This window comes from Bubalus bubalis, chromosome 8 (genome assembly GCF_019923935.1).
Source record: "Bubalus bubalis isolate 160015118507 breed Murrah chromosome 8, NDDB_SH_1, whole genome shotgun sequence".
NCBI lineage: Eukaryota > Metazoa > Chordata > Mammalia > Artiodactyla > Bovidae > Bubalus > Bubalus bubalis.
In genome coordinates this window covers 104428298-104453155 of record NC_059164.1, presented here as the reverse complement: position 1 = coordinate 104453155, position 24858 = coordinate 104428298, and the positions used below count along the sequence as shown (strand labels likewise).

Genomic DNA, 24858 nt, shown 5'->3' with positions numbered 1-24858 from the left:
CTTCCTCTTTAGGAGCATAATGCCTGGTCTCAGACTTTTGCTCAAGAATACATCTTTACTATCAGCTCATCCAGTTGCCCCCAGAACACTTCTAGGAATTTTCTGATCTATAAAACATCAACCTGGGGAGGACTGACATCTTTACATTTTGATGCTTCCAATAAATATGGCATACCAGTTTGTCTTTTCATGCATTTCAAAAGTTTTATAACATCCTCCAAAGGGACCACACACTTGAGGACACCTTCCATCTTCTGATGTGCTTGTGTATAGGATCTTTTTTGAAATTACATTTTCTTAGCTGTTTGCAATTGACTTTCATATACTGATCTTATTTCCAGCAACTCCTAATTACTCATCTATTGATTCCCTTGTATATTCTATGGAATCCCAACATTTGCAACTTTCTTTGCTATCTTAACACTTTTTCCCCCCTTCCTCACTGTGCCAATCTCTCTCCTTACCAGCACTCACAAACAAGAGGTCATGTGAGCACACAGTAAGATGGCAGCCACCTCGAATCCAGGAGCACAGGCGTCACAAGAAACCATGCTGGCACCTGATCTTAGGACTCCCTGCCTCCATAATGGTGACAAGATAAATGTCCGTTGTTTATCTCACTTTGTCTATAGTATTTTGTTATAGCAGCCTCAATTAAGACATTCAATGATGCAATAAAAACTATGTTAAACTCAGGATTCAGTTACTTTTCCTCTGTGAAATCTCACTCCAGATTACTTGGTCTACTATACTGGCAGGGGAAGTATGAGGGTAGTATTTCTGTTCTTAAGTGCTCCTTTATTTAACAGGGAGCTGTTAAACTAAGGGTCCTCATTAGGGACTTCAAGCAACATCACACAGTATTTATTTGATGAGGGTGCTCAGATTCACTCTTTTTAACGCTGTTAAGCTTCTGTTGTAGGTCTTATGTCCCAATCTCCTCCTCGAATTCAGAATAAGATGTTAAGTGAAAAGCCTGGAGGACTGTGTGAGCAGAAGTAAGATTTCCCTTCTACTCTCAGTGGAGAGTCATGGAAGAGAAAGGTGAGAGTAATGAGCTGATCACCTGTATGGCGATAAAAGGTTAAAAATGTGTGAATTCGTTAATTAGATTTAACTGCAAAGCACAAACAAGTGGCTACAAGGTAGATTTATTTGTGTTGCCAAAAGAAGTCCAGAAGTAGACTGTCCAGGACTGGTGTGGTAGCTCCATGGTCATCACGGATCCCAGCTTCCTCTTTCTTCCACAGCCTGAAGACCATCTCACGCTTCAAGATGGCTACTGGAGATTCAGCCACCACAGCCACATTTTAGGCAAGAAAGTCAGATGACGGTGAAGAGAAGCACACAGGATGACCCTCCCGGCAGACTTAGGTCACTGAAGGAACTTCCCTGGAAATGCCAACAAATGACTTCTGTTTACACGCGCCCCCCAGCCCCCAGCCCCAAGCAATTCTTAACTGCAAAGGAGAAGAGGAATGCAGTACTTTTCTGTTTACACCGTCACCCCCAAAAAGTATGGGTTCCATAAATGTAGAAGGAATAACAGATACTGGGCAGCAAATGCATGCTTCTTCTTTTAAACAATGCGTCTTATTTTCTGTATTTTATGATGTTTTGACATCTTGGGGCCTGGCAGATCATGGCAGCCACCGCCCCCACCCCATCCCCAAATGGTAGCTGATTCCTAGAAATAGTAGAGGAGTTGCCCACAAGCATGCCTTTGATATGCACATCAAGCAGCCCTGAGTTCACAGCCCTCATCAGCCTCCTGAGCTCACAGCCCTCACCAGGACACTATTCCTCTGCCTGAAATTCCCCCATGGCCAGGTACCCGACACCTAGGGACCACCCATTACCCACTGCCTACTGAAATGTACTCGAGCTGATTAACCCTAATCTTGTTTGGCTCCCCTATCCTGTCTCACCCATGCTTCCCCCTTGCTCCCGCTGCCTCCCCATGTGTGCATGGTGTGGCCCATGTCCTCCACTCGGGAACTGCAAGTAAGGAACTCCCCTCACAGACAGCTGCCTCTGTCTGTCATCATACCATTCCTGATTAAAACCAACCCCATATCGTAAAAACAAGTGGACAACTGGAAATCTTTCCCACAATATGGCTTTCCACATCAGAAAGCTGGAATCCTGGCCACATTTGAAGGTTACCTCACAAAAATCTGCTTACAATGTGTCTGGAGAGAAGAAAAAAATGTCACTCTTGCCTCAGCATCTCTTCTGAGCACCAGACTCATTAATCTTCACCCTCCCAAATATAAGCTAGAAAGTCTACAACTAAACAAAACTAAACTCAGTATCTTCCGCCTTCTCAAAACTGCTCCCACATCCATGTTCCTTGTTGTTGTTGCTCAGTAGCTAAGTCATGCCCAACTATTTGTGACCCCGTGAACTGCAGCATGTGAGGTTCCCCCATCCTTCACTATCTCCTGGAGCCTGAGCAAACTCACGTCCACAGAGTCAGTGATGCCATCCAACCATCTCACCCTCTGTTGCCCTCCCCCGCCCCATACCATAGTGGACACCTGACAATCTGGGGGCCTCATCTTCCAGTGTTGTATTTTCTGCCTTTTCATATTGTTGATGGGGTTCTCAAGGCACAAATACTGGAATGGCTAGCCATTCCCTCCTCCAGTGGACCACACTTTGTCAGAGCTCTCTGCTATGATCTTAGAGGGCCCTACACAGCATGGCTCACAGCTTCAGTGAGTTATGCAGGCCCCTTCGCCACAACAAGGCTGTATCCATGAAGGGGGATCTTCAAGGCCCCAGCGCCCACATTCCTTAGTCTCAAATAAAAACATCACTATCTCCACAGCTGCCCAAGCAGAAGCTTCAAATCTTCTTCTGACTGACTTTTCTCTTACCACCAGCACACGTGTTCTGTCACCACTAGATCCTGGGTAGGAGTTACGTGTTCTCTGCGTCCCCAGCTCAGGGCCTAGCACAGGATCTGGCCCATAGTAGGCACACAGATGAATGAGTCCACGTGAATCCCATATGCATCAAGTTACCTCTCATCCCCACTCTACTAACCCTTCTCAGGCTTATTCAGTAGCTTCCTAATGACCTCTCTGCTTTCCTCCAACCCTTCCCCTGTCTGCACAGTTCTCAAAGGACAATTCTGATGAGATGTCCCTGTTGTGAAACCTTCTATGGCTCCTACTGCCAAAGTTCTCTGCAAGCTTTCAACACCCTTTGCAGTCTAGCCTACCAGAAAACTACCAGCCTACTAGAAAACTACTTTTCGTATTTTCTCTTTGAATGTTTCATAGACCTTTTAAGTTTTTGGACCTCTGTTCATGCTGCTTTCTGACCTAACTATTCTCTTCTGTGCCTCGGAGGACTGTTTCTACTGTGACTAGAGTATCATACTTGACTACACAGCCTCCTGCTTTCATCCTCCCCACCCAAGCCCCACCATCCTACACCGTGAGTTCCTTCAATGCAGGAGCCCTGTTATATTCAGCCTTACGTCCTGGCTGCATGGATGCATGGCATATGACAGGTGCCCACGTGGCTTCTGAGTTTAAAAAGATGCCCAGGTTAATGGGAAATAGCCATAGAAGAGTAACAACAAAGCCAAGAAAAAAGAATGACCACAGTGGAATATGTGCTCAGGAATGCACGGTGTTGATAATACCACCACAAAAAGGTAAAGGACAATAAACGGAAATGCCCTCTTAGGACCCCATGAGACTCAGTGAGATGGACGTGGTGGCTGGAAGAGAAATACACCTTACTTAAAATAACCGTAACAACAGTAATAACATCCAGTGTGTACTGAGCACTTGATGCAGTTACTGTGTGCTATATAAGTTACATGTATTATTTACTATGTTCTTCACAGGAGGGCCATAAAAGTAGGACTATTATTACCCCTGGTTTATTCACAGGAAAACAAAACAACAAAAATCATGGCATGGAAAGTTAGGAAACTCACCAGAGTTCACTCAGCTGCTCTGACCAAAGCAGAGATTCAAATACAGGCTCTGTGACTGCACAGCCTTCAGTGAACTATTATGACAGACCACCTTTTTTCCAAGTGACAGGTAGAGGAGAAAACCAAGAAAGCGTCAAGATGTACACTAATATGGACAAGCAGGACCCTGAGGTTCAAAGCATGGCAGAGAGCTAATGGATGAATAGTCAAGAGAATGAGAAGGGGCGTCAACAATGCTGGTGCCGGCCAAGTCTCTCTCTCTAAAAAGTGAGCCTGACAAATTCTTGAACAATCTTCCGGACCATCTCAACACTCAGTAGGAAGGAAACAACTGGAGGAAACAATAAAAGGAGCAGACACCTGAACTTATTTTAACCAGTAAAGAGACAGTGCTTGATAAAAAAGAAGAGGAATATGTAAAGATAACCTGGTAGGGAAATTAACTGTGACTTATTTTCCTGTGGGAATCATTAAACTGAAAATGAGAAAGAATACTGAAGAGGTGGCGGTATTTCCCAATCACTCATAATTCTTCCCCAACTAAAGCCTAGAAGGTACGGAATCCTGGTGTGATTCAGATGGACCCTGCATGGGGTTCCAGGCAGAAGTCAGCAGTGGGGTTCTGGTTATTCAAGGTCAACAGGAGTGGGAAGGCGGCTACACTGCGCTGTGCCTAGTCGCTGTCATTTCCAACTCTTTGTGACCCCATGGACTGTAGCCCACCAGGCTCCTCTGTCCATAGGATTCTCCAGGCAAGAATACCAGAGTGGTTGCCATGCCCTCCTCCAAGGGAATCTTCCCAACCCAGGGATCAAACCCAGGTCTCCCACACTGCAGGTGGATTCTTTACCGACTGAGCCACCAGGGAAGCCCAAGAATACTGGAGTGGGCAGCCTATCCCTTCTCCAGGGGATCTTCCCGACCCAGGAATCGAACCGGGGTCTCCTGCATTGCAGGTGGATTCTTTACAGCTGAGCTACAGGGAAGCCCTGTAGAAGGCTATAGGCAGAAAGCAAAATGCAAACCTCACCTATCCAAGTTCAAACCCCAGATGTTCCTCTTACAAGCTGCACCAGTTTGACATGTGTCTTAATCTCTCAATTTCAAGTTTCCTCACCTATAAAATGGGGATAATACGACCTTCTTCTTCGTGTAATAGTTAAATGAGTCAGTAGTAAAAAGTACTTAGCTCAGGGCCTGGTGTGTAGCCACTAATATGATTGCTGTTACCTTGTAAGATATTTCTCTATAACTCACAAACCTTGTGACGATCTGCTGTTTTCTATGATGATTTGCTTGCTGTTACTCCCACCAATCTTCAGGGCATATAATGCAAACCCTGACAGGAAATCAAGTAAGGTGATCCTGCCCTCATTTGCATGTCAACGTCCCAGTGCAGTCTGACAGAACAACACACATTTACAAAGCCCTAAACCATCACTGTGCCGGGCTGAGCTGGACAAGGGTAAAAGGGCAGTCTGAGTAAAAGACAACCCTGCCCTCAAGAACTGCACGTTATCTTTTAGGAACAGTGAGAAAAACTACCATTAATTTCCCCTAAATAAGCTACGAAGGTTAGGCTGAAACCCAGTTGGCAATGACAGGTAATCCCCAAAATAGCCACAGAAAAATGTCTTTGATGATTCTCGATGTCTTTGGAAAAGTAAGCACCCAGCGATTTTTAAGAAAAGGATGACTCTCTGAGAACTGCACCTCACAGCAAATAGTGGATTTCATATGTGATAGTCTTTAAAGTCAACCCTTCCAGGCTGTATATACTTAAAGAGGAGAATACAAGAAAAAAAGAAAAAAAAGATGACGTGTCTAAGCATGAGGTGGTACTAGCTTAACATGAATGAGAGCAAGCCTGGCTTGGAAATAATGGAAAAGTTTTTTTTTTTCCCCCAAAATGTAAACAGCTTTATTTCTTATTATAAAAGTAATACATACTCAATGCTTAAAAAAAAAAAAGAATACACAAAAGTGTAAAGTAAATCATACACAATCTTCCCATTCAGAGATCATCAGAACATTTTGTTTTTTCTCCTTCTAGACTTCTTGAGGTATACATCTATTATCAATTACTTCTTTTTCAAATACGGGATATATTTTCAAACCACACATGCTGTTTGACACTTTTCTCCCACACTTCCACATATCATACTCATCATCAAACTAACATGGAATCCCAAAATCAAAGTCACAGAGCAGTCTTCTACAGGTCCAGTCCCTGACATTGTAAGACCATGAAATAAGGAAAAAGACCCCTACGGTCTGTGACTGCTATTGGATTCTCCGTCTCCTCTGAGACCAGCCTGGGAACCGCAGGAGGTTTCTCAGCAGCTGGGGCTGCCTGCAGGGGAGGGCAGAGTTGATGCTCCCGCAGCCCCCCAGGTTGTGGACCCCAGGTCTGTAGCATCACGTGCACGCTGAGGCCTCTGCCCTGAACACCTAATTCTGAAAGCCCCGCTGCCCACCTTAGAGCCTCTCAAGTGAACTTCAGTGGGAGTCGGCAGAAGAGCCCCTCAGCTCACAGGATCCTGGAGGACACACTCTCTGGCCCCTGCACCCAGACTCAGAATCACTTGGCAAGTAAGCTGTTTTGTTCACCATGTCACTTTCCCAAAGCACCCAGTTTAAACAGGAATTACTTATATGCATGACCTCTCACAACTTTTAAGGGGCATAAAAGTAGCTTCACTGAGGACAAGAATAAAAAGTTGCCCCAAAGACAAATTTTATCTACTTTACAATTTTGCTTTAAGTAATGTGGGGTCAAGGAGTGAGTACTACACCACCAGACAGTTTTAATGTGGTAACCAAGAGGGCAGATGAAACATGCTGATTAATAGTCCCAGTTACAGGAAAAAGGAAAAGAAAAAGGTGGCTGAAAAAAAAAAAATTTTAATTTAAAGATGGTTGATATGAGCAAACAGTAATTTTCTCCCATATTTTGGCATGTAAAGGATAAACTAAGGAACTCCAATTTTCCTTAGCCAAACTGTAGTATGAGTACAAAAAGCTGCTGAAGTGTGCAGAAGATACCTTAGAACAGCCAAGGGCCCATAAAATAACGTGTGAATGCGGTTCCTGTTTAAGTCCAGCAGGATGTAAGCTACAGTGAGCAGCACACTCAGAGGCAGGGGGAGAGGACACACAGCCTGGGACACAAATAACCAGGCTGGGCTAGAGGCGGAGCTGGAGCCTGAGAACAGGGACTTCTACTGTGTGACCCGACAACCTGCCCAGCAGCAGCCAGCCTCTGTACACAGCAGCAAATGAGCATGCACACCTGGCAGGGACTGATGCCAACTTCAGAAAGGACAAGACGCATTTAAATCACTGAGTTTTATATAATCATTACTAGTAAATGCTTAGTGCTCTGTGATTTTCAGAATCTTATAATGAAAGTGACTGTGTGTACCCAAGTGTACACAGTATGTACAGCAGAAGACCATGTAGAAAAATTAAAGGGACGCATACCTGGGGCGCTAACCTACAGATGCAGTGCCAGAGGGTGCTTAGGGGGCTCCCTAAACAGAGAACTCCACATGAGATGAAAAGGACAGAGCATAGGGGCTTAGAAAGACAGAAAATAGTGAAACCAGAGCCCCTGGATCACCTCCTGGAGATGGACAATTTCATCTTCAGTTGCACTTTAGGTCTTCACCATTGGTAAACTGTTTCATAAATGCTACTAGCGAAACTGTCCAAAAACAAAAGACGGGACTGAGGTAGCTTAGTCTTGAAGCTATTTAGGTTAGATACTAACCGCTGCTCAGCAAACCCCTTCACTTTGGGCTAAAGCTCATTATCCTATTGGGATCATTCACGTGTCAACATTTATTGCCTACTCTGTGCAAAACACTGGTTAAACATGCAAGTACACAAAGAAGATACAGCCCTTGGCTTCTGGTCTATAAACCAGATAAGGAAATCAGTATCTACAACCATGGGATAAATGTCTGACATACAGCAATACTCAAAAACACTGTGGTGGTTGACTCAATGCTATAATAGAAATGTGCACAAAAAAGTGGGGGGGCGGGGGGGCCTTCCCAAAGGACATTCATCCCTTTGCCATAACATGGATGACCCTAAAAGTTCACAATTTTGTACACAGAAACCATCTCTTAAAGAATAAACAATCAGTGAATACCATTAACAGGCAGGAGTGACCAGAGTTCATGACACAAAAAGGGGAAGGGGAGTGACAGTCAGGAAAATGTTACCACTCATTTTACAATGAAGAGTATTTTAATTCTTGTCCTTAGAAACTATAAACACTAGCATGATTTGGAAATGAGACTGTACCAAACACCGGCCAGAGAAGAATCGTCCAGTCTACGGCTTCTCTTTCATCTGGTCACTCAGAAATATAATATTATCTGTAAAGAAGCCAAAGCAGAAATGTTATTTTCAGAACTCTTTCTCACTTAATCATTCTCTTCTACCAGATACATATTTTAGTGCTAGTCACCAAAGAGACTTTAGACAAATTCTCAAAATACTAGGTTCCTGCTGAGAAGGGGACGACAGAGGATGAGATGGTTGGATGGCATCACTGACTCGATAGACATGCATTTGAGCAAGCTCCAGAATCGGTGATGGATGGGAAAGCCCAGTGTGCTGCAATTCATGGGGCTGCAGAGTCTCATATGACTGAGCAAGTGAACTAACTGATGTTCTTAACAGGTATATATGATAGGCATAATGGAGGTAAAAGCTGGGCTTTGACGGTTATCAATAATTCAGACCTTGTGAGAAAAGGTGGGATACTTCTTGTCTTCCCTGAAGGTAGCAAAGGTCTTCTCAGTAGTAACTTTCTACAAAAGAGCTAGTCACACACTTTGATGTTTGCAACACTCAGACAGATGCCAGTAAACCAAGGAGCACATCCTAACACAGAAGAGGATCGTGGTATCACATACCACATGCTGGAGGGAAGGGGGAAGGACGGGGTTCAATATGGCCCCATCAGGACAGAAAGATCTATTTGTGTTTTTTAAGTCTGAACACTCATACAGAACACACACTACTTTTAAATTTCAAAACAAAATGAGTTTTACACATTTATTTCTGGGAAATTTTCTAGTAGTCAATATTTCAGAGGGAGCATTTTTATTCAAAAACATCAGACACTGCTCCTAAAAGGTTGTCCAGAAACAATTAGTTTAGAACAAGCAAAGGAAAAGCAGTACCTTCTACATAATCCTGAAACACTGACATTCTTAAAACTTTAGAATTATCCAAAAAATGGTTACTATGCAATAACTGAGTATTTGTTCATGACTACAGTCTTATAAAACTAGAGTATTTTGGTACAGAATGGTTATTTCAGAAGAGATTATCCAAGGTGACATCACTATGTAAAAAGACGAGACTGCCACCTGCTGGTGGTTACTTTTAAGTTACACTGATTTCTAGGAGGAAAAAAAAATAGAGCCTATAAAACAGATGAGCCAAATTATACTCTATTCCCTTCCATCCTAAGGGCATTAAAGACCTATTCATTTTACTATTAGCCATAAACCTATGTTAATTGCTTAATCATCCATGCTGGTGAATAACAGTGACAAGAAGAAAATGGCAGATAATTTGAAATGTTTCTCTTTGACCTGGTTTATAAAACTTTACACAATTTAAATTTGAAATTTGCCCACACAATAGGTTTACAGTGGAAGATGAAAGTATTAAATGCTTCATAAATATGTCAACTATTTTATTAGAAAGCTTGATTTTCCACTGCTGAAATCACAGGCATAGCTTTATACCATACACAGGTCTGAAAAAAAATTTTTGAACAGTTAGAGACCTCTGCAAGAATGAGCCAAGGAAGAACAGGGCAAGCAGGAAGTGATTTACTCAAGACACTCAAGAAATATGAAAGCAAACTGGTCAGAAAGAACCTTCTCTTAGGTTTAGTAATGAGGGGAGGAAGATACCTATATTGGTTCTCAAGGTCAATATACTTTCAAGAAAGTAGTAAGAAAATATATGCTTATTATTTATAACAAATTACAATTTATCAATAAGGCATAGTAGTTAAGACATGAACTCTGGAACAAGTGCAAAGAGAAAAAGGAAAATCTGTCAGTTAGGAGACCTAAGTTGTTAGACTTTTATTTAGCCTCCCAAATCTAAATTCTTTTTTTTTTAAATAAGACTTAAGATATATGTAAACCATGTAATATAATGTATAGATTGCTGTTCATGGAGCAATCAAAAACATTTCAATACTATGACATCTAGTAAAAGATAAATTTAATAATGAGTTCTTAACACTAGCTCTGATAATAGCACTATGAAGAGGAATCCATACATTTCCGAGACACCTTCTGAAATATTTATGGATGATACAGTGTCTCAGATTCACTCAGAACGATCCAGGTGGGAGAAAGTAGGCCAGGGCATAGATTAAATAATGTCTGCCATCTGCTGATAACTGTTGAAGCTGCATGACGGGAGCTTTTGTTTTTCACTCCTCTCTCCTTTTGTGTATATTTGACATTTTCCATAATAAAAAGTTAACTTTTAAATATCTAATTTTGGCATATCTCAGAAGCTCATAAATAGCTCTTTCATTCTCATCTACTTAAGAAAATAAAGTTTCTCAAGTTTTATATCCATAAAAAAGAAAACAGAATGAATGTTTAATAACTTTTATTTTAGCAATTAATCCAAAAGACAAAAAAATGCATCATCTATCTCATTAAGACACATTTTCAATAAAATGTTACAGCTTTTGTACTTCCATATTACAGTTGTTTTGGTCAATTATGTTCTAAAAACAACTGTAATGATAACCTATTCAAGGAGAAACCCAACGTTCAGACCCTCACTATCACAAAGTTTTTTAAAATATTTTCAAATTTCTATTTATGTATGTACTTTTGTTACATTTAACAAAATAAAATAATAAAATATTTTTGACTATACAATATATTATATTAGATATATTAAGATACACTTCTAAGGAGAAAATGGGATTGAAAAACAAGTTCAGAGAAAAGGGAATCAAACTTTCCAAATGTTGAAGAGCTTGTACCTTTTTAATGATGATGGATACCAAATTGTTATGGTATTTAGATCCCTTAATACCTTTAAAAGCAACATAATTTTATATTGAAAAAACTCTTAATGTCAACTTAAACATGTTCAAAGGGGTATATATTGGTTTCAAAATTCTTGCAAAATTTTCAGAAAAGCTTGAACACTTTCCTCTAGAGGATATCTTCTTAACCTCCTTTAAGCTCTGTGCATCCATGTTTCCATGTTGTTTTGTATTTTGTTTAATGAGAACAACAGGAGTTTAAAACAAAATCATCATGTTAAGTACCAAACAGGCTCTGAATGAAGCTGTACAAATGTCTGATGCCAATATTAGTGTAACTCTTCTTGGTACCTGCTTTTCCATTTAGGCCATGTCCCTCAAAGAGGCGTCAACAGTGCAATGGATAATTCTAAAGTTACTTGTGAACTAAAACTGTGAGTACAGAGATCACCTTCTGAAAGAAGAGATATATAGAAACTTAGAGCAGGCCCACAAACACCACTCGGGATTCTCCTGGTGAGGTGCCTTACAATCTCATAAGCATCAGTACTAATAGCCTCAGGTAAGGCTGCAACATAGCCAAGCATTCAAAGAAAAAAAAAAAAAGAATAGCGATTATCAGAAGAGCCTTACCAGCTATAATTGTTGTTGCTTGTCGTCTGACATTATTTTTATCCGTATATTCACCATAGTCTACTTTCCCTTCCACATAAATTCGAGACCTGATAAAATAAAATTTACCAGTTTTAGTCTGGAGATTTCAATATGCTTTACAAAAGAGTCAGGTCAGAGAAGAGCAATGAGTAAAGTCTTCAAGGATGAAATAGATAATCACACATACCACTTCTCAAAATTCAGAATTAAGAGTGCTAAAACAGTTTCCTGATGGTTAGGACTCCGGTCCTTCACTGCCTGATCCAGGAACTGAGATCCTGCACACCACGAGGCACAGGCAAAGAACAAGAGAACCGAATCATAAAGTACACGTGGACTTGCCTTGCCACACTGGAAAAAAGGATGTTTTCGTCCTTTAGCTGCCTGTGACCCTTATGAAGTTTAAAAAAAAAGTTCCAAATTTTAAGTAAAAAAAAAAAGCAACCTTAAGACCCTGAAAATGAAGAGCATCCTTTAAATCTCTATGATTGATTTCCAACATGTGATTTTTCTATCCCCTTTGACCCTGAATTATCTAACAGATTTGTTGATCTTTTTTTTCACTTATTTTTCAGTTCCTTTCTATAGTGAGGTTCATGAACTTACTCTCAAATGACTTTAGATTATTAAAAATCAAAATACAAGTTTTCAGCTTAGTATTATTTCACCCAGAGTTAATTACTAAGACTATTCTGCACTCTCTAGAAGGCTGAACTAGAAGACAAATGTAATGCCAGCTTTAAAGGGTAGAAATGGCCACAGTGGCACCAATTTCAGAATGTAACAGCACTGCTACTGCACAATACAGAGAGCAGACTAGTAAGACGACTGCGTGCCAAAGGGAACGGCCACAGATTCACCAACCGGCAGGTGAAATCGATGCCTTTTCCTTGAAACGTCCTCTGTGTGTTTTACGTGTGTGTATATATATTTACAACTATACAAACACGACAATGGAAGTTCATCTGAAGAAAAGGTATGCAATTATTGAAAAAAACAGAAATTTTAATTATTGCTAAACTTATGTTTCATGAAATGTTTTATTTCTATAATACATTTCTAAACTATGACTACAGCTGCTGTTAAACACAACCTTTAGTCCTTCTGAGGGTTTGGAAAAGACACTTCTTATATATAATCCAAACATTTCAAAACGGAATTGCTAAGTTCATATAAAATTATCAAATATGAATTAACTGCCCTGAATTATCACCGGAATACCTCACTGCATCAGGCTCCCGACCTCCTAGACCCTGTGTCAAGCCACCATGTGGGTGCCAAGGGCAAGACAGTCAGCATCAGGGTCGCTGGCCATGGCGGCCTGGGAACCCCTACGAGCACTGCTGCGCCCGTGACAGGCACACGGCACCCTCTGCCTTCTCTCTCGCCTCATCAGTGCTGTTCAAGTTCACATCCTACTGTCCTAAGTTCTTAAAAGGCTGCTGCTGCTAAGTCACTTCAGTCGTGTCCGACTCTGTGCGACCCCATAGACTGCAGCCCACCATGTTAAAACCTTTAAACTAGTCACATATGACACTACGCATACAGTATTAAGCACTGAATAAATACTTCTTGGGCTAACCCAAAGTAATGAGTGGTACTTTATAAATAGAAGAGCTACAGACTCCATGAAAACACACTCCTAGTTTGTTTGTTTTTTAAACCATTCAACCTGTAAGCTCCCTCCTTCTTCAACTTACCCCTTTTTCACATACTGATACGCCACATCTCTGAGGCCCGGTCGGAACACTGAAATTCTATGCCATGTTGTCTTCTGACTGACATCACCTAAGTGACAAGAATCACAAGGAACGGGAACGTGGTTACAAATGCAGAAGACAACTGCAAAAGGACATCATGTCCAGCTAAGCTACGCCGTGGCTCTAAGAGACAGGACAGAGTTAGGGAAGATCCTTTCCGAAAGCATTCTTCAAGTATCTAATTAGACAGTTCACACTAAATAATGTCTATTTACTTTGGATAAAACTAAAACCCCAGTCTTTTATACTCACCCATTTGGTAGGTTTCGTTTTCCCCTGATCGCCACATCTCATTTGTTGCTAGGGAAAATATTGTGACTGGGTTTTTTCCTTCTACCTGTCTCATGACAGGGTCCTGACCTACTCGACCAAGCAACTGCACGCGATTCAGAGCTGAAAAGCAATTTGTAGATAACATAAGACTGACAGAAATGTCCAGAAGAGGAACAGCTACAATCACTACTTCAACTTCAATCTCAGCATTAAGCAAAACCCAAGCACTAGAAGGTTAGAAAACAAGTGTGAGGAGCAAATAAAAAGAGGCTCAGAGGGAAAAAACAGGACTGACAAGAAAGGAGAAACTATCCATTGAACCCCACAAAACAAGCTCTTTATCTAAATTCTTCTTTTCAGTTCAGTCACTCAGTCGTGTCCAACTCTTTGCGACCCCATGACTGCAGCACACCAGGCTTCCCTGTCTATCACCAACTCACAAAGCTTGCTCAAACTCAAGTCCATCAAGTCAGTGATGCCATTCAACCATCTCATCCTCTGTCATCCCCTTTGCCTCCTGCCACCAATCTTTCCCAGGACCAGGGTCTTTTCCAATGAGTCAGTTCTTCACATCAGGTGGCAAAAGTATTGGAGTTTCAGCTTCAGCATCAGTCCTTCCAATGAATATTCAGGACTGATTTTCTTTAGGATGGACTGGTTTGATCTCCTTACAGTCCAAGGGACTCTCAAGAGTCTTCTCCAACACCACAGTTCGAAAGCATCAATTCATCTTTTAAATACCTTTTAAAAACTTTTTTAAACTGTTTGTATGGTTAAAAGAACAAAATTGAGATCTGAAAATCTTTATAAATACAGGGACTATTTCTGTGAAACAACCACTTTTCACAAATGTTCACGGCTTCAGCCAACTAGCACACAGCCTTGGATGTCTTAGGTAACCAAAAAGGACCAAAGGAATTTCTTTGGCAGGAAAGTGACAATAAGAGTGTGTAAAAAGTGTATGATAAGGGAAGAAGAACCAGGTTTACAGAAGGCCCCTGCAGCCTGATAGGAAGGCCAAGGACAGAGAGGCAGATATGAACCAAAAGCATGACGGTTAACAGAGTATAACCCGATGGATGCACCTCTTCTGCAACATATCTGAGAACATGAGCACATTGCTGTAAAAACTGGAAATCAGCTACTACTTACATCTTTCGAGAACCAAACTGCTAGCTACTTCAGACTCATGTCTTACAAACTGACGAAGTACCTAAAGTGGAACAAATGAGTAAAACAGCTTTAGTACAGGGGCAAAGGCAAGTGTAAACAGAAGACCCGTTCACACCTGGTCACCACCCAGTCAGCAGCCCCTAAGGCACACACCCACACAAGAGAGGTGCACCCATCACAGTGCCAGGCACATATGCATGCTCAGTGGCTTCAGTCACGTCCAACTCTATGCAAACCTATGGACTATAGCCCGCCAGGCTCCCCTGTCCATGGGATTCCCTAGGCAAGAATACTAGAGTGGGTTTCCATGCCCTCCTCCAGGGGATCTTTCCAACCCACATCTCCTGTATCTCGGGCATTGCAGGGAGATTCTTTACCACTGAACCACTGGGGAAACCCCAGAGCCAGGAGGACCACACAAACACTTAGGGGCAGCCTCCTGCAGAAGCCCACAGGCACAAAGAAGGCTCGGGGGAGTCCACAAGAGTTCATTTCCAGGCCTCTCTGGTGCTTCCGGAGAAGGCAATGGCACCCCACTCCAGTACTCTTGCCTGGAAAATTCCATGGACGGAGGAGCCTGGTAGGCTGCAGTCCATGGGGTCGCTAAGAGTCGGACACAACTGAGTGACTTCACTTTCACTTTTCACTTTCATGCATTGGAGAAGGAAATGGCAACCCACTCCAGTGTTCTTGCCTGGAGAATCCCAGGGACGGGGGAGCCTGGTGGGCTGCCATCTATGGGGTCACACGGAGTCGGACATGACTGAAGCGACTTAGCAGCAGCAGCATAGTGCTTCTGTGCTTGCACACAAAACGGTAAACAACACATGTTGGAAAAATCAGTGCTTCTGACAGCTCCAAGGGAAAAATCTAAGATAAACAAACATGGTTACATGGTTCTTTGATTAAGTACAAAAATAGGACTGTTCAAATCAGTCTATCAGAGAAAGACAGTCGCTGCCATGTAACGGTAGCACTCAGTGATAACCAAAGCCATCATTACTGAAAGGGCTTCCCAGATAGCGCAGTGGTAAAGACTGCCTGCCAAATGCAAGAGATGAAGGTTCGATTCCTGGGTCGAGAAGACCCCCTGGAGAAGGAAATGGCAACCCACTCTGTATCTTGTCTGGAAAATTCTATAGACAGAGGAGCTTGGCAAGCTATAGTCCATAGTAGTCCATCATTAGTGAATACTAGGTAAGTGCTTTGTCTCTTATCAATTAATCCTCAGAATAAACCTATAAACTATGTAAAATTACCACTTTATAGATGACAAAAATGAAGTTCAGAGACAGAGTGAGTAACTTGCCCAAAATCCTACAAGAAAGAAGTGGCAAGTCACATATGGAACTCAGGGCCCCCAACCCCAAGGCTGCTGGCTTTCCCACTGCCCTTTGCTGCCTCTTTTCAAGGGCTACTGCCAAGATTTGAGTACACATTACTGAGAACATTACTGGATTCAGAGAGCTAACCATTATATCAGAGAAACATGTGTCCAGAAGTGGCACTGTTAACATACAGTAGGTATCTACCAGTGGAAAAAATACCCATTCCAGGGTACTTTTGGCTGTGAAATCCCAGCACTACGCTTGGGGGCAGAAGGTGGGTAGAAAAATTAAAATATGAGTTCAGTTCAGTTCAGTCGCTCAGTCGTGTCCGACTCTTTGCAACCCCATGAATTGCAGCACGCCAGGCCTCCCTGTCCATCACCAACTCCCAGAGTTCACTCAGATTCACGTCCATCGAGTCAGTGATGCCATCCAACCATCTCATCCTCTGTCGTCCCCTTCTCCTCCTGCCCCCAATCCCTCCCAGCATCAGAGTCTTTTCCAATGAGTCAACTCTTCGCATGAGGTGGCCAAAGTATGAGTTACCACATACTAAAGAACCAACCTGCTAACTGGTACCTATGTCATGATTCTAGAAATGTACTAACCTGATGCTCAGATGAGCCAGAGCTCACATGTTTTATGGAATAATAATCTGTCCCACTGGGGGCACACAAAAATCAAGACCTACCAGAGAAGCAAAAATAGGGAATGAATTATTTAACTGGGATAATTTTTTAAAACTAAACTTTTAACCCTTTTATATATGGTATTAAATTTACCTTAATACTGTAGAATTGTGTATTAAGACACGAGAAACTTTTCCACGTTTCAACACATTAAAAGGTATATATTTTAAAAGTATGTATAAGTTAAAACAGGGATCCAAGGATATAGAGCCAATTCTGCAGCAGAGTGGAGGAGACCTGAACAGGCTCCACTGAGGAAATGATTCTTCCTTAACAAGATGGGAGTTATGAGAGGTGTTATAAAGGAGAATCTATACAACTCGGTGCCCAAATGAGGTAAGTGAGGAGAAGCGGGTCTAGGCTGACTCAAGGCTGGCTAGGCTGACTGAAGAGATTAGGTGAGGAGCCTGACTGGGTGAAATGAGGAGTTTTGAACACAGTTCATCTGTAGAGTTGCTGAGACTTGACCTGCTCTCCTCAGCAGGGAGATGGCCTGCGGTGGGGGAGGCAGACTGACAACAAAAGCAGCAGGTGGTCAGAAAACAAACCACGTGATTTAAAAAAAAAAAAGCTGAAACAATCCTCATAGACTTTAGATCAATAAGGACTTTAAATGCTAACTGCTGTACACACAAGTAACACGTTTTAAAAAGTTACTCTCATCATATATGTGAGTAAACTAGAAACGTTGTTTGTTTGTTTTTGCTTTAGTGAACACTATTTATTCAAGTGGTAAAGAATCTGCATGCCAATGCAGAAGATGCCAGAGATGCGGGTTCGATCTCCGGGTCAGGAAGATCCCCTGGAGCAGGAAATGGCCACCCACTCCAGTATTCTTGCCTGGAGAATCCCATGGGCAGAGAAGCCTGGTGGGCTACAGTCTATGGGTCGCAAAGAGTCAGACACGGCTGAGCTTGCATCTACCACCAAAATCTGTCCCCAACCCTCATATCAACTAAGTACACATAAGACAGGTGGGCTCAAAGGGCTTCTGCCTCTGCAGGCAAAACCCTAAAGAAATGTGATCGCCATGTTTATGATAACACATCTCAACAATAACATGGAGAAGTGATTACCTGTACTACAGGTCTTCGAAACATGGCTTCTACTCTCTCTTCTTCCAATCTAATCTTTAGTCTTTTCCTAAAGAAAAAGAGATTATATCCTATAGCAAGAACACGATTTCACTTAAGTCCTAAATTCCTAACGGCATCCAGGGCTTTTACGCAACCAACCTTGAGACCGTAACATATCACGCCCCTGCACATTAGACAAGGATCCTCTCCCACTCCCCAAAATCTCTCGCACCTTTCCGGTTTTTTTTAGTCCCCCTTAACTTCTTCTTTTAACCCATACAAAAATTCTGATTCTACCCCCATTTCTATTGCACTGTTTTCCCAAATTCAGTTAAAACGCAAGTTCCCTTCTGGCAGGGATTTCTGCTTCGTTTCTTCACTGTTACACCCAATACTTCTAAAACAGCTCCTAAGACAAAGAGCCTCAGCAAATACTAAAATGTTATCATGGCGCTTCAATCTGGAACGTGCTGCCGCAAAAATTACTGCCTCTAATACCGTTTGCAACGAACAAGGCGATCCCTGGGCTTCGCCGTCTCACTGCTGAAATGTGCGGGCGCCCTTGCTCAAACCTGACGCTCCCAACCAACAATGTATAGGGCCTGGGAGGTGAGACGAAACCACAGAGTCCTCCGCGCGAGAAGAGGAGGTCTACACGCCGACAAAGTAACTCCTCCCGGCCCGCGCACAGCCGTACACACACCTAACGCAAGACTGCGGCCTTCCGCCCTTTCTCCCGCCCTCACCTGAGACTCTGGTCCGCACAGCCTCCAGGCAGGGAATCGCTTCCGGGTGCTGCCGGGACTCAAGGCTCGCGAGAAGGAAGAACCGGAAAGTCCTCTGCGTGCATCGTGAAAATGCAGCCAGCCGGCGCTGCGGGAAACACGCCCCCTTAACGCGGTAGCTCCGGGAGCCTCCTTCCGGCGGGAGCAATATATCAACACTGCCTATTGGCGCGCTAACCTGATTTTAACTTTGTAATGAAATGAAATTACTGTATTTGAAGAGTTTCCGAGGTCCGCCCAGGACTCGGCAACGTGAGCGAAACAAAGGATAGCTGTGCCTCTGGAAAAACTAGAAAGGATCAAGCCTCCAAAAACAAGAAGAAAAAAACAGTAACAAATAAAAACAAAACAGAAAAAGGAATGGGGAAAGAGCCGAAAGTGCAAAATTTAAGGGTCACAAAAAAAGGGGGGGGGGAGTATCAAAATAAATATTAGTGCAATATTTTAAAGTCAGAATTAAGGAACAAATCCGTGAATAAAATATAACTTGTATTAAATACAGTATATGAGCCAAGTAGATTCCTAAGGCACCAGGAAAAACGTGCACGCCTATGTACAAGTTATGCATTTGAACATTTTTTTCCCAGAACATTAAAGTACTTGAAGAAATATTGAATATTTAAAAATTAGGTGTATTAAAACTCACAACACTTATTTTTTAATACCAAAAACAAAATTATAATTTTACCTTCCTACCTTGATTGGAAGTATAACAACTGATAATATTTTCAAAAGCCTTTGCTTCCCTTATTTTCAACTGCAAGAATTTCCATCTCTGATCATTTTTCTCGAGGAAGTGGCATTCTTAATTAACTTAAGCTTACCGATTTTGCCTTTATTTAGAAGTCATTGTGGATTTCATTACTTTTAATAATTTTAAAATGAAGCATTAGTCTTGAATGCTGGGTTTCCTAGCCATCCCTTAAATTTTGTCTTGCGCCCGCTAATCCTGGCCTTGTTGACAAAGGGGAAAGAAGGAAGACAGATTGCAGAATACAGGCTGGGGGGCACCTGCCCAGGGCTCTCCATCATCTGGTCCTGACACTGTCCAACTTCTAGAAAAGGTACAGCCACGTCATCCTAATCAGCAAATCTCCTCAGAACCCTACTTAAAACTCTTCAACGGCCCATTTTTGCCCTAAAAGGAAAAAATATCAACTATTTCATGTGGTTTCCAACACATACCTTAACCCAGTCTTAATAGTATGACTTCCTAGTTGGTATATTTCATGATGCTTACCTATTTTACTTCCACCTTCAACATGTTTTGTCCTGGAAACATACCATGTTAATTGCCTTCAGGCCTTGCTCAGACATTAATCATCCTACATGCCCCCATTTACTACTGTAACTCACCCTCTGATGACTTCCTATTTTAAAATCCTACTTTCACTTGAGCTGTTGAGTCAAGTGAAAAACCAGATTTCCTTCAAAGCCAATTTCCCTCTTCTAAGTGCCTTGTGTGTTTTAATGGTGCCAAGATTCTGCCAGACCTGAACTTGAAATCACCTTTGAAACTTCTTCCTGATCACCCACATCTGCTCATCCACATCCAATCACTTGGCCTTAAAAGTTCTTTATTAGGCCTCAAATCACTCCCTCTTTCCTTCTGTTCACAAACACTTTGGAGAAAAGAATGTGGAAAAGTTTATTTTAAAAAGCAGAAAGCACCGTGCAAATTGAAAGTCACACGCAAAACTTTATGAAATATCTTAGTGGGGAATCTGGGCTAATCTGAATTCTCTCTCAGACGGGAATTATCAATTCACATTCTTCTTTGTTGGCTGGAGAAAGTGGCAAGTGCTGTCTTCTTTGACAAAGAAAATTATATTAAGATGTATGATATCATGACAGAATGGAGTTAAAACATCTTCTGTTATCAAATAGATCCTCCTTCCCAACATGGCAGATACTTCAGTGTTGCTTTGTTCTGTCTTCATCATCAGAAGAGTTCTTTCCTGTAATTTCAAAATTCTTTATGCAAATCATCCTTCCTTTGTTCTGCCATTTCACTTTCTTTACACCCTAAGTCTTATCTTGTATTAAATTTTAAATGCCCATGAAGGTGCCTCCTCTTCTGCATTGACTGTGAGCTCTTAGAGAACAGGGACCTTCTTGTGAATATCCAGTCAGCAGTTGTGCTTTAAACAAGAATAGACCACAGGTGAGAACAAATAAATAGAACACAGAAGGATACTCAAATAGGCCTGAAATAAGAAAATCTAAAAAAATAATAATCTGGAGGAGTAGCTGAAAAAAATTTATTAAACATACTGCTTTTGCAAGAAATCTACAGTTTACATTTTGGTGAGGAATTCCTGAAACCTCTTCATGATGTGCAGATAACTCCACTCACTCTTTAACATAATCGTAAGCTTTTCCCGTAGTTCATCCGTGGACCCAGAAAGGAAAGACCTTCCCAATACTGAGAAGTGGTGAAAGCATTGTGCCTTTAGTCAGCTACCATTACCGCTGGTCTTAGTGGAATAATTCAGGGCTTTCATCCTTTGCAAAGCTAGCTGAGAAAGAGACAAGTCTACAGTGTATGCCCAAGGCCACAGAGCTATCTTTGGCCTTGCCTTTTTTTTCCCCCTAAATTAAAAGTCTCAGCTGTAGGTATCAACTGGTAGAAACCATGGTTGGCAATGCTTTCTCACAGATAGGAAGCTTTGGACAATTCCAATGCTGTACAAGCACACTTTTTATATATTTTAATCAAAGTTTTCACTTTGCTCTTAAATCAGTTTTTCCTGAAGCCTCATAATAACTGTTGGAAAAAAATTACAGCACTATCACCTAACCTGATTACTAGCATCTATTTTACAGTGATTCAAATCTACTTTAGCAATACTCTATAGTTAATCATGGCTACTTTTTGTTGAATTTCAAAATATCAACCTAACAATTTTTATGCAATTCAAGATTGACATAATGGTTCATACAGAGATTTTTTAAACCTAATTGTTCAGACCAAAATATTGACATTTATCTTTCAGTGTTGATCTTTCTACAGCTTTTAGATCAACAGCTTCTATGAATTGGTAGATACATTGGTGGCTTAGTCACTCAGTTGTGTCAATTCTTTGCAACCCTATGGGCTGCTGCCTGCAAGCCTCCCCTGTCCATGGGGTTTTCCAGGCAAGAATACTGGAGTAGGTTGCCATTTTATTCTCCAGAGGAACTTCCCAACCCAGGGATCAAACTCTGGACTCCTGTATTGCAGGCAGTCTCCTGCATTGCATGTGTATTCTTTACTGACTGAGCCACCAGGGAAGCCTCAGGAAAGCCCAGTAGTATTTCTTTATAAGGTTTCTTAAACTCAAGATGATCTATTGGCACCTGATTGTCAGTGTTCATATTTAAGGAACAGAACTTCATGCCTCAGGATGGAACTTCTCACTGAGGCCAGGGGTCAACTTCCAACTGAAATGGAAGAGATTAAGCCCAGAGCCCAGAGAAGACCCAGTCCATGTCACGTGCAGTGTCTATGCAGCTTCTTGCTCTTCTGGTGACTTCCTGCTACCGTGGAGCGCAGCAGAGAGAGGGAGGGAAGGAAACCAACAGTCTGGCATCAGATCCATTCAGGTGCTAGAAGAGGCTCTGAAGAACACTGTAGAGAAGGGATCACAGGCCCTAGTAATAGTTGTCAGTGTCTTCCCTGGTGGCTCAGCTGGTGAAGAACCCGCCTACAATGCGGGAGACCTGGGTTCGACCCCTGGTTGGGAAGATCCCCTGGAGAAAGCAAAGTCTACCCACTCCAGTATTCTGGCCTGGAGAATTCCATGGACCGTATAGTCCATGGGATCGCAAAGAGTGGACATGACTGAGCCACTTTCATTTCACTTGAAGAAGACAGGTGTAGCCACAGAACTTGGGGCTATATGTTGCTTGTGCTCAGTTGCTCGGTCATGTCCAACTCTTTGCAACCCTTCTGACTGCAGCTCAGCAGACTCCTCTGTCCATGGAATTTTCCAGGCAAGAATACTGGAGTGGGTTGCCATTTCCTCCTCCAGGGCATCTTCCCAACCCAGGAATCAAACAATGGTCTCCTGTGTCTCCTGCATTGGCAGGTGGATGCTTTACCACTGCACCACCTGGGAAGTCCAATACATTGCTTACTCAATAATATACTTGTTTATAAATCACAAAGTGTGGTTGACCTTGCACTATACTGCACGGGACATGGCTATTGTCAGCGAGGCAAGACATAAATTCAGTGTGAAAACCTAAATATCAACTATATTCCAATATATTTTAAAAATAAATAAAAATAAAATACACAAGTGTATACAGAAAAAAATTTTGAATAAAGACTAATTTTTTAAAATGTCAATGGGCAGTACAGAGCACTATACCTCATTTAATTGCAGGGAAGAAAATGCTACTCCAAAACATAAGAATGATGTGATGATTTGTTCACTGGTTTATTCAATTTTTAAAACTTAATTTGCTTTTAAAAATTAAGGGAAAGAAGAAAATAAGGTAGCCAAAAAGCCTACAAGCCACAACAGGAGTAACATCATTAAAAGACACAACTAGTTGGTCTCAAATGCTTTTGTGACCAACATGATTTTGTGTCATAGCCTGGCCATTATTAGCTGTGAAGGCTGTGAAACTGAGCCTTAAAGCCAAGGGCTGTTAGCCCTAGCCTTCTAAATTCTCTCTCCTACCTACTGTGGTTTCCAACATGCATTTCTCATTCTTTGTTAGTTACATATTTACAAAGAAGAGTGCTTTATTCATATTTGGCTTTGGACAAGATTTAAAAAAAAAAAACTTTATTTACAAACGTTCTATTTCCTTTGAATATATATACAGAGTAAAGGATTTGGATAAAATAGATAAAATCACAGGAATCAAAGCCAACTTTTCATAAAACCCAGGAGAAATTAGTACCACTCAGAAAAATCAAAATCCATTATAACAGTTACAAGAGAGTCAAAGCAAACAGATTGGGGGACAACAAACCACATCAGATTTCCCTCAAACCCTCTAGCCAGTGTTTTTGTTCCATAAGTTAATAGCCAGTTCAGAGATTCAAGTCACATAGAGTCTTATTTCTACCTACCTCACATAGTGAAGTCATTTACTTTGTAAAAACAGTATCAGAGAAAGGGATTGTCTCCATTCAGAGAATACAGTAGGGAAACCACTCTCTCAAAGCGACTGAGAATTTTTTGAGGAATAAAATCACCTACCCTGGGAAGTGTTGTTGAAATCCAGGCATACTTCCTTATAAAAATGCTACCTCAACTCTAAACAAAATTGACTTTCTTTCTGTGTGCCAGGAGAGTCCCTGGGATCCTTGGTTGGTAGGCAGGTAGGTAGGAAGCCTCGTAGTCCACAGGCTGCAGGGGCTGCAGGGGAGTGGGGGGCGGCTGCTTTCAGTTCAGAGGCCCATGCTTTCCCGTTGACCATCAGCAAATCTGAGGAGTCACTGAGCTGTTGACAGGTGGTGTTAGGGATGTAACAAGAGAAGAAAAACAGCTGCTAATGGTAGTACCTGCCACCAGTGCTGCTTGGAAGCCTTGGTGGCTGTAGGATCTTGGCTGAAAATGCTAAATTAGAGTGGCTCTTGAAACCTTCAGCCTCTCAAGTCTGTTAGTTCCTCCCTTTACACAAGAAAGGTCGACACAGCCAGTATCTATTTTGGGGATAAAGAGTAAGTTGATGGGAGAGACGTTCTTATGGGGAATTCTGCCCCGAGGTGAAGCTTGAAGACTTGGCACTCTTTCCTCCTACCAGACGTTTGGCACTCCTTGACCCGGTGGGGGTATCAGAGACCCCGGGGACACTGTGGCTATCCTTGGGGGACTGGGCCTGCTGGGCTTCTTTCAGTTCCCTGACAATGAAAAAGGAAAAGTGTACATTTCTCGGTCCTAAATTAGAGATGATATTTATGATCAAAACCAGCATAGATTTTTCTTTTTATTTCAGTATTTATAGAAACAAGCATGAATGATACACAGAATAGAAAATTAACTCCTGTAATTATCTTTAGAAAGGGCTAGCACACAAGTGCCTCAACACATTGCAAGTTTGCCTTGCTGAATTCTACTGCTGCTGCTGCTAAGTCGCTTCAGTTGTGTCCGACTCTTCACCCCATGG

General features: G+C 41.9%; 2 protein-coding genes across 8 annotated transcripts in view; both read right to left on the bottom strand.

Annotated features, from left to right (window-relative positions):
- Positions 1-1135: 1135 nt before the first annotated feature.
- SSBP1 (single stranded DNA binding protein 1) lies at positions 1136-18782 on the bottom strand. 2 transcript variants are annotated; one of them, XM_006048137.4, is made up of 8 exons: positions 18712-18782; positions 17966-18032; positions 14852-14912; positions 13679-13819; positions 13367-13454; positions 11646-11734; positions 8273-8346; positions 1136-1392 (listed from the first exon to the last, which is right to left on the bottom strand). In XM_006048137.4, the coding sequence occupies exons 2-7, from the start codon at positions 17987-17989 to the stop codon at positions 8303-8305; spliced, it is 447 nt and encodes a 148-aa protein (XP_006048199.1). In that variant the 5' UTR covers positions 17990-18032; positions 18712-18782; the 3' UTR covers positions 1136-1392; positions 8273-8302. The 2 variants fall into 2 exon arrangements, with proteins under 2 accessions (XP_006048199.1, XP_025147467.1); XM_025291682.3 differs by lacking the exons at positions 1136-1392; positions 18712-18782 and adding an exon at positions 18464-18527 and having other exon boundaries at positions 8197-8346.
- The window catches only part of WEE2 (WEE2 oocyte meiosis inhibiting kinase), a 36954-nt gene continuing 25852 nt past the window's right edge, over positions 13757-24858 (bottom strand). For 4 of the 6 annotated variants that reach the window (XM_025291680.3, XM_044946972.2, XM_044946973.2 and 1 more), the window contains one exon: positions 23495-24592. In XM_025291680.3, coding sequence (XP_025147465.3) covers positions 24551-24592 — 42 coding nt within the window. In that variant the 3' untranslated portion in view covers positions 23495-24550. Of the gene's footprint in view, positions 13820-14851; positions 14913-16808; positions 16888-17965; positions 18033-18711; positions 20709-23494; positions 24593-24858 lie in introns of those variants that run through there. The other 2 variants (XR_006552986.2, XR_006552987.2) reach the window with 2 other exon arrangements.

Coding starts and splice junctions, on each gene's coding strand:
- SSBP1 (XM_006048137.4), bottom strand. CDS start 17,989: ATGTTTCGAAGACCTGTAGTACAG. Junction 14,913..17,965: donor TTCGAAGACCTGTAGTACAG/GTAATCACTTCT, acceptor GTTCCACTTTAG/GTACTTCGTCAGTTTGTAAG. Junction 8,347..11,645: donor AGCAACAACAATTATAGCTG/GTAAGGCTCTTC, acceptor GCTTCTTTACAG/ATAATATTATATTTCTGAGT.